The 22479-nt window shown below is 39.7% G+C and overlaps 2 protein-coding genes across 3 annotated transcripts; one reads left to right on the top strand and one right to left on the bottom strand.

Moving 5' to 3' along the window:
• On the bottom strand, nt 761-2335 carry LOC109843511. 2 transcript variants are annotated; one of them, XM_020412449.1, is made up of 5 exons: nt 2290-2335; nt 2140-2199; nt 1529-1738; nt 1352-1444; nt 761-1088 (listed from the first exon to the last, which is right to left on the bottom strand). In XM_020412449.1, the coding sequence occupies exons 2-5, from the start codon at nt 2155-2157 to the stop codon at nt 798-800; spliced, it is 612 nt and encodes a 203-aa protein (XP_020268038.1). In that variant the 5' UTR covers nt 2158-2199; nt 2290-2335; the 3' UTR covers nt 761-797. The 2 variants fall into 2 exon arrangements, with proteins under 2 accessions (XP_020268038.1, XP_020268037.1); XM_020412448.1 differs by lacking the exons at nt 2140-2199; nt 2290-2335 and adding an exon at nt 1813-1926.
• LOC109842021 (translation initiation factor IF-2-like) lies at nt 18525-20547 on the top strand. Its single transcript, XM_020410942.1, has 3 exons — nt 18525-18813; nt 19040-19237; nt 19421-20547. Exons 1-3 carry the CDS (start codon nt 18525-18527, stop codon nt 20545-20547), a joined length of 1614 nt encoding a protein of 537 aa, XP_020266531.1.

Below are 22479 nucleotides of genomic sequence, written 5' to 3'. Positions count from 1 at the left end.
TCGTTACCATCAGTAACGGGGATATTTTCCCGTCGTTACCATCAGTGACGGGATATTTTCCCGTCGTTACCATTAGTTACGGGGATATTTTCCCGTCGTTACCATTAGTTACGGGGATATTTTCCCATCGTTGAAGACTAATTAATGACGGTTGGATACCGTCGTAAAAGTTCTCATAATGGGTAATTAGTAACCCATCAACGACGGTGCTTTCCCTTCGTTGATGAACAAAATACGGTTTATAAAACCGTCATTATAGACTACAAATTTCTAATATACATCAATAATAATTTTTTCATTCATAGGCGTAACTATCATATTATTCTCACCCAGACACTAAGATTCACAACAAAGACATATTAAAAATACCCAATAATGAATAAGAGGTAAAATAAAAATTTCATTCATTAATAACATCAATAAATAAAATTCCACCATCCTCAAATATTCAATACTAATAATAAGAGTTAATATCCTAATTGTTCCAAAGAAAAATACATGAAACTTTCTAAAACAAATTAAAATAAAAGTTTGGGGAAGACACATCTCTAACACCTCTAATCATCATCAAAAGAAGACTCGAGCTACCCCATCCTAATCTTGCATGGATAGCCTGAAAAATTTAAAAAATCACATAATTAAGAAATATCAATTAAGCAAACATTATCTTATTAAGTAAAAATCATATTTTTTTAGTGCAAGTAGTCAATCATAAAAGTATATAAGAGATTTTACAAAAAATAATTACCTAATCCTGCACACGTTCTTGAGTTTGAGGAGCCAATGAAGGTGATTGCCTAAAAAAAAAGTTTTTGCATAGCTTTCACTTGTGACTCCAACTCAGACATCCTTTGTTGTTGTTGCTCCTGCTCATCTAAGCGTTGTTGAAGCATCTGGTTCTTTCTCTTTTCTTCTATAACCCGTGCTTCCAGATCAGATCGACTAGGGAGCGGTCCTCTCAAATCTTTCAAAGTAGTCCCGCCACCAAATACAGTGATGTGACCATGAGATTGCTTCCCCCAGATTTTCTCAACTATCTCAATGTCAGAAAGTGAAGGGTTTGCTTGTTTGACTTGAACAATTTCATCCTATAAAAATTAAATCCATATGTTAGCACTATATAATACATCATTATCAAACTTAAACACATATTCTACTTACATATTTATCTTGATCCCCATTTTCTAGTGTTTCATTAGCTTTCTTTCGAGTTTCATGAAACATTTTTGCCACATCAGGTGGATTTCCTGACTTGCCACCCTTATTCAAATATTAAATAAAAATGAGTACAACATCAAACTAAAAAACAAAGTAGTTATAAATAAATAAGAAATTAGTTTTGAATGTATACCAATTCCCACGCAATTTGTCTAAAGGATTTGCTGCCCGTGTGGTGGAGCATCTTTCTTTTGCCTCTGTTAAGTGTATTTTGTTGGCTTGCTTTCTATACATCAAGATTAAAAGATAATTTTAACAATCCAACAATATACATGGAACAAATTAATTAATAAAATTAGGAGATTAATACCTGGAATTTTGAAGAAAAATAATGTTCCTTAACTAGCCAATCCCAGTCATCAACACTCACTTCTGTAGGTTTATTTCTAAGTGCAACTTGCAATGAATTTTCTTTCACATATTTCCTGTGCATGTCACCACGCCACTTATTCCACAAATCGCGCAAGTGTCTCATTACTAACTCTCTCTTTTGCTCCATGTCCTCAGCATCAAATTTATCCTATATCAAATTTGAATCAAAATTTAATTTATAAGAATTAAAAACCAAATGCATTTAATTAATTTTCAATGTACCTTAATGGATGCCCACATATGATCTTTATTTTGCTGTGGTATTTTGGCCCAATTCTCAACAGCTACTGGGCAAATATTTCTATCTCGAATAATAATTCCAAGATATCGTGAAAATTCTGGCTCAATAGCTCTATTCTGATAAAAAGTAATGATCTTTTTCTCCCCATGTGACAAATTATTCAACTTTAGACTTATTATTACCACGAGGTGGATTTTTCTTCTTATGAGAATTATCAGCTGCATACATCATATCATATGTTAGAAACAAGATATAGGTAAAAAGAAATTGATAAAAATATTACTTCTTGTAATTAATAAAGAATATACCTTCTTGTCGAGATTCATTTAGTATTACATCATCACTTTGCACTCGATGATTATTTGATTCTGCAAAAAATTGAGCAATTATTAATCCAATCATAAAAAATAAATTGAAAGATAAAAAAGAAATAATAATAAATTTTAAGTCTCATCAACCTGCAGAATCATCATTCTCTTCATTGTTAGTATTTGCACTTCTCCTGCGATTAGTTTATTTAAGCTGTAACTATTTTTGAAGAAATATATGAAACTTCCTCTTTCAGATGGGAAATAAAGGAATTTTGTCCACTTTCTGAATGGATTCTCGAGTCACGAGGTTATGATTTCTCCTTCCAATAAGGCATTATGGAGATACTGTGTTTACAATCTATTACCCAGACCTTACCTCTTTCAATATAGGAACTTCACCATCTTTGTTGTAAAACACTTCAACCCAAAATGGTATCAGAGCTACTAATAATATTCCTTTATCTATTGCATGGGGAAGGAATTCATGTGGCAAACTGAAGGCCTACCTTTCAGTAGTTATTTCGTTAATAAAGAAATAACAACATTAAGAGTATTTCCTATTAGTGCATCTACCAGCAACTCAAAGTTGCACCTCCCAGGTGTTCATTTTGGAGAGAAGAGTGTTGGGAGGTATTTATCTTATACGACTAATGCAGACTCTCTTATTACTCACAATAAACAGGAAACTAGATGATAAACTCCAGCACTACCACAGTGCTGGACTGTACTGCTGAGGAAGGAGAGACATTCAAAGCGAAGAACTTGGAGCTTTTTTACATGTAGCTCCGGAGCTAATGAAAAGACTTCACAACTAATTAGAGGGTGGGGTTTACTTGGAAGATTTTGCTTCTAGAGTGATTGACATTACTTTAGCTGTAATTATTCCTTTATACATTCTGTTGATGTTGAGAAGGTGGTACTATCACATAAAATGTGAGAAATTTTTTTGACAAGTAACAAGGGCAGTTCATAAATTTTAAGGTCAAAGCTGTCATACGTTGCTTGTCCCGAAAAACAAATATAGAAAACATCAAGGACATTGGAAGAAAGACAAATTTTTATTAAGCATGCAAAGTGCGTCACCCTCTGTGTTACATGTTATCTCCATAGAAAATAACTGAATAGTGTTATCAAGCAACTAGGTTCAAAATTTGAGCATGCTTGGATTGACAAAGAGGTATGCTAATTAGAAAAGGTGCCAAAGCGCATTTTGGCTTCTGAGCATGAAGCTACTTACAGTCTGAGCAACTCAAAAGCGGAATGAAGCAATCAAATAGCTTTGGGAACTAACAAATTATGTCTAATAACCATCTAAATCAAACACCATTTTACTCATGGGATTGGATTCAGCTAACATATTAAGATCAAGGAGTATATCCTAATAATTGGTGGAAGCAACCTCCGTAGTAATTAGGCTAATTGTAGGTCCAATCCAGCAACCTACCACAAAAAGAAAGAAAACAATGTCCAGATGGATGCTTGGATCACTAATAAAGTTATTGACAAGGTATTTTAGTGCAATTAATACACTCAAATTATTGACAAGGTATATTAATTGGAATATATGCAGTGAATTAATTGGATACAACTATAGCAATTAATTGCAAGGTATATTAATTGGAATATATGCAGTGAATTAATTGCAAATTGTATAAGATTTGTATACAACTATAGGTACTTTAGTGCAATTAAACAAAACAAGGGTATATTAATTGCAAAGTAGGGGAAACTATAGGTACTTAAGTGAAAATTAAACCAAACAGGGATTTAATTGCAAGGTATATTAATTGGATACAACTATAGCAATTAATTGCAAGGTATATTAATTGGAATATATGCAGTGAATTAATTGCAAATTGTATAAGATTTGTATACAACTATAGGTACTTTAGTGCAATTAAACAAAACAAGGGTATATTAATTGCAAAGTAGGGGAAACTATAGGTACTTAAGTGAAAATTAAACCAAACAGGGATTTGTTCCTTACCGTGGACGGACGTGATTCTGGTGAAAGAAGTACAACTATAGGTACTTTAGTGCAATTAAACAAAACAAGGGTATATTAATTGCAAAGTAGGGGAAACTAGAGGTACTTAAGTGAAAATTAAACCAAACAGGGATTTGTTCCTTACCGTGGACGGTGGTGGTTCTGGGGAGAGTTGAAGGCGGCAGTGGGGAAAACGCGGCGCTGGGGTGGCGCTAGGACGGTGCGGTGGTGGTTCTGGGACGAGGCCGGCGGTGGGGCGGAGCTAGAAGTTGCTCCGAGGCAGACGATGATACGAATCGAGACTGTGGCCACGAATCGAGACTGCGCGGGGTTTTTGCTTGGTCGGCGTCGGCTAGGGCTGCGCTGAGGTAGCGGCAGACGATGATACGAGTCGGCGAGAGACTGTGGGGCGGCGGGCGAGGAGTTGAGAAGATGAACAGTATAAGCGATTTTCAACAGACGATGGGGAAGAGTTGAAACAGAGGCAGCGGAGGCGTGAAATCGATGAACAATAGGCGATAGAGTTTGTTATTAGGGTTTAGTTTATAATTAGTTGCGGTTAATTGGAGTTTTGGGTTTTGGGTTTTTTATATTATTTTCAATAATAATCCAGTTAAGATTAGGAGTTATGATTAGTAAAGGTAATTGACTCCTTCGTCTTTTAGGAGACCCAATAATGACGGTATTAGAACCAAATCAACGAAGGGATTAGAAAACCGTTATCTCATCTCACATCATTACTCTAATAATTGTGATAACTAGATGAAGGGCTTTTAAACCGTCGTTATTTTACACACATTAATGACGGTCAACTGGTCCCTTCACTAATTTTGGTTGTTAAATATCAGATTTCTTGTAGTGTGATGTGCAGGATCAGGAACCGACGGCTCAGGTTCAGGATCCTATTGCGGTTCGGAGACAGAGGAGAAACATACAGATGCCAGCACGGTATGCCGACACAGTTGCGTATGCACTTCCGGTGGAGAGTATCGATAAGTTAGTGCCTACTACATTCAGAGAGGCCGAACAGAGTTCAGAGGCTGATTCGTGACAAGTGGCTATGCAGGAGGAGATGAAATCTCTTCATAAGAACGATACATGGGAGCTTGTTGAGCTTCCAAAGGGGCGGAAGGCAATTGGTTGCAAGTGGGTATACACGAAGAAGGAGGGCATTGAAGGCACTCCATTGAGGTTCAAAGCTAGGTTGGTTGCGAAGGGCTATGCACAGGAGGAAGGTATTGACTATAATGAGGTTTTCTCTCCGGTGGTGAAGCACTCTTCGATTCGGATTTTGCTAGCTTTGGTGGCACAGTATGGTTTGAAGTTAGATCAGTTGGATGTGATGAAGAAATATATATGACTCAGCCATTGGGATTCCGAACTGCAGGGAAGGAAAAATTAGTTTGCAAATTAAAGAAATCGCTATACGGTTTGAAGCAGTCTCCTTGACAGTGGTATAGGTGATTCGATGGTTTTATGATTGGTCATTCGTACACTCGGAGCCAGTTTGATCATTGCGTATATTTTCACAAGTTGAAAGGAGGTGCGTACATTTATTTGTTGCTCTATGTCGATGACATGTTGGTTGCCTTTATTTCCAGGTCGGCTATAGATAAATTGAAAGTTCAGCTATCAAATGAGTTTGAGATGAAGGACTTGGGTGAGGCGAAGCGCATTCTAGGGATGGAGATCGGCAGAGACAAGAAGAAGGGCAGAATTTGTTTGACACAAGTGGCTTATTTGAAGAAGGTTCTACAGCGATTCCATGTTAGCATGGATACGAAGCCAGTTAGTGTACCTTTGGGAGCCCATTTGAAGCTTTCAGCTGGTCTTTCACCGAAGTCAGTTGAAGATCGTGAGTTGATGTCGAAGACTCCATATACGAGTGCGGTTGGAAGCTTGATGTATGCGATGGTATGTACGAGGCTGGATTTATCACAGGCGGTAAGCATGGTTTCGAGATACATGCATGATCCAGGAGTGGGTCATTGGGACGCCGTGAAATGGATTTTGAGGTACATTCGAGGTACGCTCAATGTTGGTTTAGTTTATGAGCGGGACACTACAGGTGGGCAGCTATGCATTGGCTATGTTGATTCGGATTATGCCGGGGATTTGGATAAGCGCCGGTCTACGACGGGGTATGTGTTCACTTTGACCCGTGCGCCGGTGTGTTGGAGATGCACCTTACAGTCGACGGTGGCTTTGTCTACGATGGAGGCAGAGTATATGGCAGTTACGGAGGCTGTGAAGGAGGCTATTTAGCTTCGAGGACTTTTGGAGGAACTTGGTATATCGCAGAAGTCCGTCACTATTCATTATGATAGCGTGAGTGCTATATATTTGGCGAAGAATCAGGTTTTTCATGTGCGGATGAAGCACATTGATGTTCATTATCACTTCGTTCGAGATGTTCTTGAAGATGGCGATGTGGAGATTGTGAAGGTTCACACGAAGGATAATCCGGCAGATATGCTCACTAAGGTGGTTCCGAACAACAAGTTTGATCATTGTCGAAACTTGTTGCACATTCGTGATTGTTGAGGCCGTTGGCGGCCATTTGGGTGAACTACGTTCGGCTTGATTCCTTGGGCAAGAGGATACGTAGGCAGTCTTTCAGATGCAGCCGGTTTGGATTAGTTGATGGGGATGAGATTGTTTGGACTCTCGTTCGGGTTCTCGACTTGTTATGGATTGAGTTCGTACTGGACATGGGACATTTGGTTGCTTTGGTGTCGGCTCAGTTTTGGGAAAACTTCACCGAGGTGGAGAATTGTGAACATGGCTTCTTGGGGGGACCACATGTGTGTGAACGCGGGTGAACGCGGGTGCAAATGTCCTCAAATTAGTGTGAACACGGAAGAAACACGGAAGCTCACACCTGACTTACCAAGGCCCACCCGTATTCATATATATATATATGATTGTGATTTATTTCCTAGGGTTCTGTGCGTGGAGGCTTTACAAAAGCAGGCGGCTCTTCATTAGCTGAGCAAGTACGAGCGCGCAGGAGGTTTGGTTTTGTTTCGGCTGGGTGCTTTTGCGGCTGCAGGAGAAAAACTCAAGAGAAAAATCAGTTTTTTTTGGGTTTTGTGCATCCTTTTGTAGAGAGATATTATGGTTGAGATATCCGCTTCAGATTCTTGTCTCCTTGGTGAGACGGGAATTCTTATTGCGATCTGACTCTCTTGTTGTACTGCCGAAGTGCTGCCGAAATTTCCGCTGCGCGCAACAATACTTACCCCCTTCAATTAAGACATCCATACATACATGCATACACATATAATAAACACATGAATATTATCCCACATATAATATTAATTAATGAAAGAACAATGAATACCAGAAAAATGCTAGAGAGAGAATTAATTTCACCATAATAAAAGCTCCGCTATCAATAAACTTTCTCTTGTAAGCACAAAATTGATATAGGCATAGAAAAGACAATGAAAGGCTCTAATGTTATGCTATATGTATTAATAATAGTATAGTCTAGGTATTGCAATATTAGTTATAAGAAAATGGCATTAAAATATTATACAATAAATAGTTTACTTTATGTACTTTAATAATAATAATAATAGTTTGTAAGATAATAGAAATAGAAAGATCTATTAAAAAACTCATGCAACCATGCAAATGCCCAAACATAACCCTCAAATTAAATTCATCATTAAACCCCATGAAATCTACATTAAATTAAATAATAATTAGTGAATAACCCTCTAATCTCCCTCAAACGTAACTCCCATACCATCGTTTTCCTATATAGTCCTTCTCATACTAATTAAATTAAATAATAATTAGTGAATAACCCTCTAATCTCCCTCAAACGTAACTCCCATACCATCGTTTTCCTATATAGTCCTTCTCATCCTCAACCTATGATCACATAAACAATTACCTATAATAATAAAAACACCTAACCACTCTTATCTCTTTCCCATGCAGTCCCTCTCATCCTCAACCTATGATCACACAACCAATTAGCTATAATAATAAAAACACCTACAACATCTTTTTCTTGTACAATCTCCTTGGAATTTTCATGGAGGAACCTTTCCAGGTGATGATAATAATTAATTTTCTTTTTGTAAGAGTTCATTTACATATTGTCTAATATTTATCCATTGTCTTTGTTTCAAATCTATTACGAAATTGAAATATATTCCACAATAAGAAGAGTTAAAATTTAAAATAGGTATGATCAACACTAATTTGGACAGTCATTCTGCTTAGCATAATTGGATGTGAATATGTATTTCACATGTTTAGGTAATTAAACTTACTGTAACGATGCAGTTTTTTTTTTTTTTTTTGCTTCTTTAATTTTAAATTAACTAATATTTTATCTTTTACAATTCTTTGCCTAGGAGAATATCCTTTGCCCTAATATTGTGCATATTTAAGTGGCTAGTGATGAATACATCAAAGTGTTAATGTAATGACACATATTTTAAGTGAACTTGTAACATATCTAAAATGAAAGAAAAATGACTAATAAATATGTTTAATTTTTATTGTTATATAAATCCTGGTTCGTATCAGAGCATCATCAAGGGAAGCAACACCATGGGAAACCTAAACTATTCATGCTTTCAAGTGGAATACAATATTATTAGAAAGGCTTTCTCTTTCTTTAAGCTAGATAATTTATGTCTCATATTTCAATTGTAATAGACCTCTACTAGCAAGTTGTTATATAATTTTTATTGTTATATAATTTATGTTTCAAGTGGAACACAATATTATTGGAAAGACTTTCTCTTTCTTTAGGTTAGATAACTTATGCCTCATGTTTCAATTATAATGGAACTCTACTACCAAGCTGTTGTCATAAAACAACTCTAATTGTGTCTTCAAGAACTTAATAGTTATTGCCACAACTCTAATTCAAGTTTCAAGTGTAATACAATATTATAAGAAATATTTTCTCTTTCTTTACGGGGTGTTTGGTTTAATTTTTATAAATTATATGAAAAGAAAAACACCCAAAATATAGTTTTCCTTGTATTTCTTAAAAAAATTATAAGAAAAGTTTTGAGAAGTAAAAAAGTACCAATTTTCTTATTTTTTGTACTTTGCTTGTTTGGTTCAAAACAAGGAAATAAGCCCATTACTTTATAGAAATAGCAAGTCTTTTTGGTTACATATGCCAAATTTATAGAAAAGTGTCAACTACCATATTTATCACTTTATAACGGTTCGTTTAACCGCTAGTTTCACATTCTCAAATCTTATAAAATCCTTCTATCCTCAACTATCCATGAACACAAAATTTCCACAATTGAAAAACATGAGTAAGAGTGTTAGAAACCGAGGTGACTTTTCAAGCTCATCAAATCCAAAGGTATGTATTTTGGTTAAAAAACTACAAATTCTATTAATATTTTCAGAATGACCAGAGTCTAGTTTTTCTTTTTTGTAATCAGCGTACTCGAAAAATACCACAAAAACCAACATATGAAGAATTATTTTCATTATAGATAAATATAGAGAGCATGATGAGATGTGGGATATAATGGAAGAAGCACAGATAATGCTAAGAGCCAATGCTTTAAAAGTTAAACACCAAAACAGGTGGTGTAAGTGTCCCTATTGCAAGAATATCCCCTACACAAATTGGAATATGAATGATCTCTTAACTCACGAGCACGATATTGGTAACAATGGGTCTGTGCCCAACATGGGTAAAGAGGGGATTGGCCAGCATCGTGGAGTAGAAGTTTATTTACTTTGGTTAGATCAGAATCAAGGATCTAAATAAATCATGTATCACTTTAGAAATTTCATGTCGTAATTTTATATTTTCATGTAAAAATTTGGCTCAACTATTGATCTTTTATCAAAATTGAATTCCTCAACTAAAACGTACAAGTTCACGTAGATTGCATTCTAATAACGTATTAAATAATGCATTATCTTATTATGAACATTGTAAATTAGTTTATAATCTTATTTAGTTGATCACCATCATTGCCAAAAGCTTAATCTGAGTTCCAAACAAAACCAAACAACACCAAAAGCTTGAAATCCGAACAATATTGCGTGAATATAGAGTTAAACAAGCTCGAATTAGCATAGTAACAAAAAAATAGCCCAACAGCTCGACAACGAGTACGAATATCAACCAAAAACCCCATAATATAGAGCTAAACAAGTTTGAAATCAGCATAGTAACAAAAAGTAGCCCCAGTAGCTCGACAACGAGCACGAATATCATCGAAAAACTCCACAATATAGAACTAAACAAGCTCGAAATCAACATAGTAACAAAAAACAACCCCAGAAGCTCGATAACGAGCATAAATATCATCCAAAAATCCCACAACATAGAGCTGAACAAGCTCCAAATCAGTACAGTAATAAAAAATAGCCCCATCAGCTCGACAATGAGCACTAATATCATCCAAAAACCTCAAAATATAGAGTTAAACAAGCTTAAAATCAGCATAGTAACAAAAATAGCCCCAACAGCTCAACAACAAGCACAAATATTAACTAAAAACCCCACAATATACAGCTAAACAAGCTCGAAATCAGCATTTTGAGGAAAAACAACCCCAATGGCTCGACAATGAGCATGAATATCATCCAAAAACTCCACAATATAGAGCTAAACAAGCTCAAAATCAGCACGGTAACAAAAAAATAGCCCTAATAGTTCGACAATGATCACGAATATCATCCAAAAACCCCATAATATAGAGCTAAACAAGCTTAAAATTAGCATAATAACAAAAAAAACAGCCTCAGCAGCTTGACAACGAGCACGAATATCAACCAAAAATCCCACAATATAGCTAAACAAGCTCAAAACCAGTATTTTTTAAGGAAAAAATAGCCCCAACAACTCGACAACGAGCACAAATATCATCGAAAAACCCCACAATATAGAGCTAAACAAGCTCGAAATCAGCACAATAACAAAAAAGCAGCCCCAACAACTCGACACGAGCACAAATATTAACCAAAACCCCCACAATATAGAATAGGGAGCTAAACAAGCTCTAGAACCAGTCTAACCAAAAGAAAACAGCACTAACAGCTCGACAACGAGCACAAATCACCAATACAATGTAGAATAGAGAGCTAAACAAGCTCAAAAATCAGTCCAACTAAAAGAAAATAGCACCAACGGCTCGACAACGAGCACAAACCACTAATACAACGTAGAATAGAGAGCTAAACAAGCTCTAAAATCAGTCCAACCAAAAGAAAACAGCATCAACACCTCGACAATGAGCACAAATCCACCATTACATGAATACTTACTAGGGCTCAGGATATAAATATATTCGACAATGAGCACAAATCCACCATTACATGAATACTTACTAGGGCTCAGGATATAAATATATTTGTCATAAAAGATTGCGCACAAATCCACCATTACATGAATACTTACTAGGGCTCAGGATATAAATATATTTGTCATAAAAGATTGTCTCACCTAAATATTTATGATGTAACATAGGCTGCTCTTTTGATGGTTTGTCTCACTCAAACATTGAAATATCAATATATGTTGCATTCCACATAAAATTGCCTCGCCTAAGCATTACACAATAAATATAGGCTACATTCTCAGTTTATTATTATCATTATTGCCCATCAAAATAAACAAGTACGAAGAGAGCCTATACCAGAAATAGAGTACCAAAAAGCCAAGTGTCATTTAGCTCATACCGAGCTTTATATCCCACAAGACACCAACAACAATTGACTCAATCTAAGCACAAATAACCAACAATAACAATTAGCAACATGAATATAACCAACAACAAATATTAGCTACATGTATTGCAACATCTACCGTTTGCAATTAACAAAATATAAGTATGTGTACGTGTTTAGGAATTAGCAACATGACTTGTAACATCTAAAGTTTGCAATTAACAAAATATAAATTTGTGTAGGATTTTAATAATTAGCAACACAAATGCAAAGTATATGAACATCATGTTTTTAGCAAAATAGAGTGTCGTGTGCACAAAATAACCAAGCTCACAAGATCACATGAATCCATCAAGCCAAGGATGAATCCCATCCTTGGGCCACCGCAAGACTTTCAATAAACCTCTTCTGCGCCTCCTTCGTTTTGATAAAAAACCTCATTGCCTCTTTCTCAGACTCATACAAGTGATCAAATACCATGTCGTGGAATACGTCACTATATGTGTCACCATGGGACCTTAAAGTTGTAGCTAATTGCTCAGTCCAACGTATGATGTGTTGATTTTGAATTGATTCTGACATTAATGTTAGACCCTAGAGGGGGGAGGGGGTGATTAGGGTCTTATGCTAATCTAATCCGATTATATGCCAATTAAAAACTAATTAATAAGTTATCCTAGCAAGTATGAAATACCACAAGATATATGAGCTAGGATAAGCAATATAAATAATGAGATATATCCTATATAATGAAATATATATGCAAGGATATATAAACTAACACAAGGGTAAACAATATGAACTAGATAGTGGATCATATAAATAATGAGCTAATGACAATGGCGACAAGAATTATAAACACAAGTATAAATAAACGCCAAAGCACACTCAAACACAAGATATGATCACGGAGTTCGGACCTTCTGTCCTACATCTCCGCTCCCCACTTCCGGGGAGAAAACCACTATCACAACCGGGTTTTCTACGTTCACCCGAATAACGTTTACACCTCACAGTATCGGTTTTCAATGCTCACCGATCAACGTCACTCCTCACAATCGGTTTTCTAGTTCACCGAAAACTTCACAACACACTCGGTTTTCTAGCTCACCGAAAACCTTACAACACTCACAATGTAACAAATATAAATTTGTTCTCTATAATAGATGAGAACATAATTAAGCACAACTCAATGTTACAATCTCTCACAACCCTAATATACTATGTATGCAAATACAATAAGCTCAAGTGGGTGTGTGTAACAATGAGATAAAATCAAATCAACTAAACTCAATATAAAACTAGCTTTAATAGAAATGATAATTGACAAATAATAAATGAAAGCTAGAGTAGAGTTTAGAAAACTTCTCAATGGAAGATAAGAAGGAGAGATGGAGATTGGAGCCCAAACAAGAAGATGATCTCCTCCACTTGTGAAAACTTCTTCACAAACAAAACAAACACTTAAACACACTTAAACCCTTGTTTAAAACTTGTTTAAAAACTTTTTGAATTTTTTGAAAAAGAACAGCAATAGGGTATTTATACCCACTTGAAATCTCAGCCAAAACTCCCAAAACAAAAGACCAAAAACCCCAGCCAACGGTAACAAAAACTAGCCGTTGGAAACAGTCAGACTGAGCGGAGGTTGACCGACGAAATTTTCGGTCGACCGCGATGCAGATCCCAGACTGGGAAAACATGTGGGAACTTCGTTGGTCGACTGCATCGGTCGACCGATGGAAAATTTGAGCTTTCGGTCGACCGGTGTGGTCGACCGACAAACTCTCTGCTGTCCAGAAACAAATGAACAATTAAGCGGTCGACCGGTGCGGTCGATCGAAAACTGATATGACAGAAAATCTGATTTGCTGATTTTAAAATGCTGTTTAAAAATATCAAACAAATTCCAAAAAAATGTAAAACTTTGGGGAATGATTATAGACATGATAATAAACATGCTACAGTTACTGGTTATCAGAAAGGACCTCCCAAATAAAAAATATCATCATTTTACAAAATAGTGTATGTAGGAAAAATTGCAAAGAAGAGAATAAAGAAAATTTGACTTTGATTCCTTTGATCTCGATTACAACTTGATTACAAAAGAGAGGAAAACAAATTTGGTTTTCCCCTTTGTTTAAAACTGGGTTCTTCTCGGTAGCGATGGAATGCCTCCTTCAATTGCTTGCGTCGAATTTGCTCTCCGTTGACGATCCGACTGTCTCTCTCTCATGGGAACAATGAACTTTTGTAGAAAGTTTGGTGTTTAACTCTGAATGAGTTTTTAAGAACTCTGAACGAGTTTGAACTCTGTGAGTAGAGTTGTTGGAACCGAAAATTCGGTTAATGATCAAGCTGTCATTCTGTTGCTGACGAATCCCCTTAGATTTGATCTTCTGAGATTGATTCAAAAATCCTATCTTCAAGGATTTCGCTGCTGCTAAAATCTCCAAACCCGAGTGGTTTTGATCCTTGCTAAATCTTCTGTTGTTTCAAAGAGGTTGTAACTGACCCCTATATCCGCTCCTACGTAGATGAAAACCCCTCTGAACGTGGGATAAACGGTTTTGGAACCGTTCGACTCATGTTTGAACAAGTCAAACGCCCAATCTGGCGTTCAGAACCCAACTTCGCTTCTTAGGATTGAGACGCGAGGTTGGGTGTTAGCTGAACACCATTGAACGCGAGGGTCGCTCGCGTTTTGGCTTGTTGCCTGCTTGTAAATGCGGGGGTCCTTGTTGGTTGGACTCCTACGAACGCGAGGGTCGCTCGTGTTTGGATTGTGGCTTGGCGACGCGGGGGTCGCCTTCATTTCCAAAGTGGTGACGCGGGGATGACATCCGCGTCTCAGAATGAGCTATTTGACTTGTAGCTTCTTCTGTGTTGCATTGCAAGGACCGTTGTTCAGTAATCCTGGCTTTAGCTGTTGTGGAGTGTGAAAGTCGTCAGATTGTAACTTTCACTGTAGATTGTGAAGACTGCTGAATAGAGTTTTCATCCGTTGTCGGAAGTGTCGTTGAATTGTAACTCCTCTCGATCTATGTGAAAAGCCCTCCATTCGCAACTTTCGTTCACCGACCTGAAAGCTTTTTGATTGTAGCTTTCGTTGTAGGAGCTAGACGGGAATCAACATCCATAGTGTTTTGAAGATGAATATTTGCCCACAGCTCTCTACCAAACAACTATCTGATTGTATGTTTCGATTATCGGCGCGAAAGCTATTTGATTGTAGCTTTCGTTGTGAGAGCTTGACGGGAATTAACATCCATAGTGTCTTGAAGACGAATATTTGCCCACAGCTCTCTACCAAGCAACTCACCATCTAAGTCCATCCTTTTCTTTCTAAAATCATCCCATTACTCATCAGCATCTCTAATAGTTGCTAATATAATATTAGTGCTGTTGTCGCAGCCATCAAGATCAATCATCTCAGAAGTGAGGTCGTGTTTGTGGCGATTGTGGAGTTGCGGATGCAATGATTGGGAAGTCGTCTGATTGTGACCTCCATTGTCGGAGCTTGTTTGGATAAGCTATCTATTGTGATTTTTAGACAGCCTACAGAACCCCCTCCAAAGTTTTCGAAAGTTCGCGGTTGGCTGGGACGAATTTTCGGAATACTTTGGATCCCAAAATTTGGTGGATTGATTGCTCACTCCGTTTGATCGGGCCAGATGATTTCGCCGTTGTTGATTGTGATCTATCTGTACTCCTCCAATAGACTCCCCAGTGGAGTCGTTTGTTTCTTCCCGGCTTTATTCGCCTTGATGATTGCTGTTAGCTCTTCTGTTAGTTATCAGGGGCCATGTCGTAGCCTTGGTAGTCAAGAAGTTGCTAACATAGCGATCCAAACACAGAGATAATTTCTGCCTTTGGGGATTGGAACGCGTGGGTGAGCTCAGCGTTGAGAATTTTGAACGCGAACGTGAGCCATCGCGTTTGGAAGCTCAACCAACTCGAACGCGAGGGTCGAGTTTGGGCGGGCTGATGGCCTCGAATCCCGTCCGTTACGATTTGACAGCTCATAGCTGTCTATAAATAGACCGCTAGGGGTCAAATCAAGAGTCTTTCGACTCTTCTTGAAACCTTAACGAAAAATTTTCGTTCTTATTTCCGGCGAAAACTGTTCTTCTTCTCCGACGAGATTCAATGGCACCCAAGAAGCCAACCGCTTCCAAATCCGATGCTGCTGCCGCTCGAGGGTCTGCCTCGTCAGCGCCGGCCGGCGGCGCTGCTGCTCAGGCGGATGTGCCGCCCCAACTCCCTTTGATTGGTGGTGAGTATGACCTCTATGGCCATTAAACTTGCTTCGGCAAGTTCTGATCTTGAGATCAACGAGGAAACTCGTTTCAATAACGCGGGGCTGGACTCCGTCGTTTCATCTTTCTTGACGCGGGGGTCGACCTGCGCGTCTGAGATTTTTGACGCGAGGGTCAACCTACGCGTCTGAACTTTCTGGCGCGGGGTTGGACCTTCGCGTCTGAGCTTATCTGACGCGGGGTTCGACCTTCACGTCTGAGCTTCTTTGACGCGAGGTTGGACCTTCGCGTCTGAGCTTGTTTGACGCGAGGTTTGACCTTCGCGTCTGAGCTTTGATTTCGAGTTGTCTAACTCTTTTCCTCTTTTTGCAGTGCGTCATACCAGTGAACCTCTTCTTTTTCGCCACCATTTTGGGCATGCAGGTGGTGCGGACATGAACATGGCCTTCAGCTCGCGCCAAGAACTCCCAGTTTTCCGAATTAGGGAGAAAAGTCGCGTAGAATTAATTACCCAAGCTTCTTCCGATACTCTTAGGACATTGGTTACGGACGCCCGACTTGAAAGCCCAAGCCGTAAGCCAATAGTTAAACCTGAATATCTTTTCGGGGACTTTGTTGACTTCGACGCAAGCATTGCTTATGATGGGGACTATAAGTGGTTGCGGAAAGTTGGGGACCGCAACCTTTTCTTGCCCAATATGGAGAGGATGTTCCCCATATCTTATTTCCAGTGTGCTTCTGTCCCAAGGCATATGGATTGGCCCCTGGTTAAGGATCAAGATGGGGTTGCTCTCGGGACTTTGACTTTTTACGGGGTCCGCACAGTTGGTTATAACCGGCAGGTGACAGCTTTGCGACCGAGTTTATTTGCTAAGGAGGATCCCCTTGGCGAAGCACCCAGCCCGGCGAAGACCTTTATTAAGAGATTTTTGGAAAAGAAAGGAGAATTCCCCGCACAAGGATTTAGAGCTCCTGGTTGGGTTCATTCTCTAGTGACAGGGTGGTGGGCCCAGATGACCAAGTTCGTTTTGGATGAATTAGAAACCCCTCTTACCCAAGCTGGATTACTGGTTCCAGTGCGGGCTACTAAGTTTAGGATTATTCAGAGCCACTTTCACTTCTTCTCCATATTGGAGAAGTATAGTCCCGAGACTTGCACTTTCTTCACCCCTGTGGGGGAGCTAGGCTTCGTTCTTCACGAGATGCACGAAGTCTCAGGTCTTATTCTCGGGGATTTACCTTATGAAGAATTTGTTCCGGGATCTGCGGAACTTAAACTTTTGAAGAAGACCAGCCTAGAAATTTACGCCACTCTCTGGGAAGTGATGTGTCACTTCCATATCTGCATGTAGCTGACGGGGGCTCACGGAAGCGGCATCGAACAAGTGTCTTGGGCGGAATATTTATTCCGGAACTTGACCATTAAAGGAGGCTCTGTGACCCGATTGCCTGTCAGTACTTTGGAAGAGGTTCAGGCTCGTATTGACGACGCTACCTCCCATTACACCAACGAGGCCAAGGAGGATGTTTTCCCGGCTCATACAGAGTTTGAAAGCTTCCATTATCAAGCCCTGATTCCAATTTCCGACGCGGCGTTGCTGGCTGGATTCTTGATGCTATGGCTCAAGCGTTGCGTCATTCCTACCAGGCCGGTCGATGCCCTTGCTATTGAGGTGGTCTACCCAGCTGTTCTCTTAGCACATGGGAGACCTGTGAGCCTCCTCAGTGCCATGGTGGGTTGCTTACATTATAGCCTGCGGGAGTTGGCCTCTGACTTTGTTGGTGTTACAGAGGTGGAATCTGAGGGTCACAAGACTTTCAAAACTCCCAATCCCAGGGTACCAATGCCATATGCCTATTTGATGGCTTGGTACGTGCTTCACTGTCCTCCTTTGATGAGTGCAGCCTCTCCCCGGGGAGATTCATTCATCCCATTTGTGCAGCGACTAGAGTCTGCAAAGTGGGAAAGGGGATACATGGTTAGAATTCGCCAAATCTTAGCGCGAGACACCCATTTCCACATCTACCGCTGTTTCCCTGATTTTGAGGGCGACATCTATGGAGCAGAATATCAGGATACGGCAGGTCCCAATGGATTCACTCAGCTGAGCGGGGGTGTTTTCCATTGGCTTCTTTCTATCAGGCCAGGCTACCTGATCTTCCGACAAGGCGCCAAATGCTTCATCGAGCCTTACCAACCCTATAGGTTCGCTCGCCAATTTGGGTATGATCAGTTGTATGTCGGGAACCCTCGTTCTCAACTTTCAATCATAGGCAATTTGTATGAAGGAGCCAGGGCTTGGTATTATTCTGTAGCAGGCTGTACCAAAGCCGTCTTCAAGCTTCCTCACAAAACTGCTAATTCTTATACCTCCATCAGCATCTGTAATTGGTATTACGGCGCTTCTCAGACTCCCAACTACAACTTGAATACATCTTGCCTGAAAGACATTAGGCATATGTATAATTTAAGGAAGGGGTCCAAGACATCCCGTTTGAAAGGGATCGAAGAGTTTCTGTCCATTGAGAATCAATCTATTGGACAGGAAGAAGAACAGACAGCTGAGCCTGTTCCAGAGGAAGAGCAACGAGTGGTTGATCCTCCCGTGACAAGAGCGGCGGGGAAAAGAAAACTCTCTGCAGATGAGGCCGGCAAATATGATAAGCAAATTCGTCGGAAACTTCTGGTGGATTCTCCCTCCAAAGGACAGCAAAAATCCATGTTGATGGCTGAGCATCAAAGCTGCTGTAAATGAAGAACAACAAGAATCGTCCGTGGCGGGCCTGCCACATAGAGCTGGACTTCGTTCTCACGGCCCAGCTTTATCGGGCGAAGCCTCTTCTTACCATCCTCCTGAGGAAGAGGACGAATTATTGGTTGCAGATGCAGAGTCTGCTCCGGTGATGGATCTTCCTAGGTCTCCTGCATTGGAACCAGGGGGTCTTGAAGATAATCCATCTCCTTCTCCTTCAGCATTAATGTCACAAGCTGGTGATTTAATGCCTAGTCCTATAACGGGACTTATGAACAGACCAGCTGCTGGTGCAAGTCCTCCGGAGTCTTCAGCTGTTCAGGATGATGAGGAGCGAGTTGATTATGACGACTCCCCAATTGGTGATGCAGCTGACGGAAATAGAGGCAATGAGGATGCTGATGTTGGCAACATGTCAGGTGATGGTGAAGATGACGATGAGCATGATTCCATCGATGACGTCACCACTTTTGATGATGATGCTCCCAAGGTCCCATCCGATAAAGTATCTGGTTATACTCCTTTTCACATCTCCGGTAAGTCTAGTTTCCTTCGACTTCTTCCGCATGTGTTTTCTGCGTTCCGACCCTTTTTTCGTGCAGGTTCACCTTCTCCAGGGACCACTGCTGCTACTGCTTCAGTGCCAGAACATGTGTCGGCTCCTTTAGAAGAGCAACATTTACGTGGCTCTCCTACGGCAACTATTCCACCTGTAGCGTTGCCTGAAACTACTGTCGCAACTCCTCCTCCGGAGCAGCAGCTTGTGCCGGTGTTGGCTCCTGTGCAAGCGCAGCCTACACCTGTAGTGTTGCCTGAGACTACTGTAGCTGCTTCGCCTACTGCATTGCTGAAGATCTCGCTTACTCCAACAGAGGCACAGCCAAGCACATCTCAAGCAAGGGCGATGATGGCTTTAACCTCAAGCCCTTCACAATTGAATATTTCTACCGCTTCCGCAGCTTCGGCGCCAGGATCCCCTGCACTAACTTCGATAGCTAAAGGGGCGTCGTCGGCTCTGGTTCCTAGTCTCGCTGACACACCTGAATTTCTTCAGATCTCCCTGGTATATCTAAATAGCCTTGCGAAAACAGTAATTGAGTACATGGTGAATGGTCGGGGGACTTTAAACTCCTTCCGACCTCTTTTAAAGGCAGGCTTGAATGGGGTCAGGAGTGTGGGCAATATTCAGTGGTTCGAGCGCTGTTCAGAAATTATTCTCCACTTGGAAGAGCAATTACAACGCTTCGAAGCCCTGGGCCAGAAAGAACTTCAGCCAGAGATTGTGTCCACTCTGGCCAGTCTTCAGGTTGCAGAAGTGGCTCGCCGGGAGGCGGTAGAGCGGGACTTGGCTGAAAGAGAACGTCAAGTTGCAGAGCTTCATGAGCGTAATATTCGGAAGCAAGAAGAGTTAGAACGCTCGACAACTTCTATGAATTCGCTTCGTGATAGACTTGTCGAAGCTGAGGCCGAAGTCCTGCGCTTAAAGGCTGAACTTTCCCGTGAAGAAAACGTTGTCAATATCCTTAGCACCCAAAATACCACTGGCGCTTTGGAATATCATACACAGGCTCGAGCTTTGGCACAAGCTAGGAATGAAGCAGCGGCCATCATCGTACCCAACGAGGAAGAGCTCCGGGCAAAGGCTGAAGCTATGGTACAAACCACTCACGAAGAGGAGCTAAACCAAATTAGGGCCCAACTCACTTCTTTTGATTTGATGCATGAGTGAATTTTGCTCTTGTAATGTTCTTTTGATAAGAACAAGATTATCTTGTATCACATTCTTTTGGTTCTTGAATAAAAAGTGATATTAGCTTCTCATTGTTTCTTGCATTTATCATGTTTTGATTTTAAGTAACAAATCACGAGAAATGCCTGAGATCTTGACTTAGAATAGGTCTCCACAATGGTTCTGATGCAACGAACTCTCTTCATTATCGTTTAAGATACTTCTAGAAAGTTTCAAACAGCTGAGGAGTAACTTCTTCCCGCAATGGGGCTGAATGGTAGAATTCTTCCTGTGTTATGTTTTGCTTTAAACACTAAAAGAAGGTATATATATAGTTATGTATGGTTTTGAGTTTTCATGCTTTGGACACACTTGCAAAATACATGAGTTTTTACAAATAGAAATTCAATTTGAGAAATTCTTTTTCCAACATGTTTGTTTTCATGTTTACAAATACTTTGCAAAGTTTCATCAAGTTTGGAATTGATTTGCTATGTTTAATGGAATTTACAAAATCATGTTTTTGTTCGTGCACATGTTCGTGCATGTTTTACAAAACAGATGAGCGATCAGGGCAATTTTGAGGACTTATCGTTCTATTGACGAGAATCGATAAGTTGATTTTGTCAGAGGTGTAATTTTAACGTGACAGAAGAAACATTGCGATCAGGGCAATTTTGAGGACTTATCGTTCTATCGATAAGTTGATTTTGTCAGAGGTGTAATTTTAACGTGACAGAAGAAATATTGCGATCAGGGCAATTGTGTATGTCAGCAGTTTTTCAGAAACTGTAAATCTGTGTTCAAATATTTATTTCTCTCAATTGGGAAATTCGTTTTCTGAAATTCTTTCTCTAACATGTCATTCTACATGTCTAGAACCTTCCTACAAAATTTCATAATTTTTGAAGCTGTTTTACTATTTTTAATTAATTTTACAAAACTAGATGTATAGTGCTACAGTAATGCGGTCGACCGGGAGTGTCACCGCGGTCGACCGGAAAATGTCCAGAGAGCCTTTTGTCAGAGGTGTAATTTTAACGTGACAGAAGAAATATTGCGATCAGGGCAATTTTGAGGACTTATCGTTCCATTGACGAGAATCGATAAGTTGATTTTGTCAGAGGTGTAATTTTAACGTGACATTTATGGGGAAAGAATATTATAGCGTCTCACAGGGGAGAACTGCTATGTGTTTTATCATCGGAGCGATGAATTGACCGGGAGTGTCACCGCGGTCGACCGGAAAATGTCCAGAGAGCCTTTTTTGTTGCTGTGAACAGTGCGGTCGACCGGACGACGCTCGGCGGTCGACCGGTCAGGTTATCGTTGCACAGTAATGGCTAGTTCTGTTTTTTGTTTATTTTAATGTTTTGGGGGTGTTTTTCTTGGTTTTTGGACTTAACTGCTATGTGTTTTATCATCGGAGCGATGAATTGTGATACTTGTGATTTGAGCAGGATTTTGGGGTGCAGTATTAACCCAATGAGAATTTGAATTCTGCTGAAGAAATACAGAGGTCTTGACTAACACCCCGTTAAGCGGGCTTACAAGTGCATGTTCTTCGTTTAGAAGAATTGCAACGCTGGGGTGACCTTCGCGTTTGATATTTGATTTGTTTATTTTAATGTTTTGGGGGTGTTTTTCTTGGTTTTTGGACTTGTTTCATGAGCCTATATATACCCCATGCCTCATACTTCTAAGAAAACTTAAGAAATGTTTTAAACAAGTTTAAAGAGTTTTAAATAAGGGTTTAAGTGTGTTAGTGTTTGTTTTTGGTTTGAAGATTGTTTTTGGTTGGGATTCACTTCCTAGAATCCCGTGCCCTCTTAACAGCTTGACGGCTGTTATAAGTAGACCTGAGCGGTCACGTCAAAAGTCAATTGACTTTCAAGACTTTCGGCTATTTTCAAGAACGAGAATTCTCGTTTG

Source organism: Asparagus officinalis, chromosome 5 (genome assembly GCF_001876935.1).
Source record: "Asparagus officinalis chromosome 5, Aspof.V1, whole genome shotgun sequence".
Lineage (NCBI taxonomy): Eukaryota > Viridiplantae > Streptophyta > Magnoliopsida > Asparagales > Asparagaceae > Asparagus > Asparagus officinalis.
The sequence above is the reverse complement of the archived record's forward strand: the minus strand, read 5'-3'. Positions and strand labels throughout refer to the sequence as shown.

Excerpts from the sequence above, each read along its gene's own strand:
- LOC109843511 (XM_020412449.1), bottom strand. Across the intron at positions 1,445-1,528 it reads ATTTTTCTTCAAAATTCCAG|AAAGCAAGCCAACAAAATAC; the intron begins GTATTAATCTCC and ends CTTGATGTATAG. Across the intron at positions 1,089-1,351 it reads GACAAATTGCGTGGGAATTG|GATGAAATTGTTCAAGTCAA; the intron begins GTATACATTCAA and ends TAATTTTTATAG.
- LOC109842021 (XM_020410942.1), top strand. The coding sequence starts at position 18,525 with ATGTATAATTTAAGGAAGGGGTCCAAGACATCCCGTTTGAAAGGGATC. Across the intron at positions 18,814-19,039 it reads GGCTGAGCATCAAAGCTGCT|CATTAATGTCACAAGCTGGT; the intron begins GTAAATGAAGAA and ends CTTCTCCTTCAG. Across the intron at positions 19,238-19,420 it reads TGATGTTGGCAACATGTCAG|GTTCACCTTCTCCAGGGACC; the intron begins GTGATGGTGAAG and ends TTTTTCGTGCAG.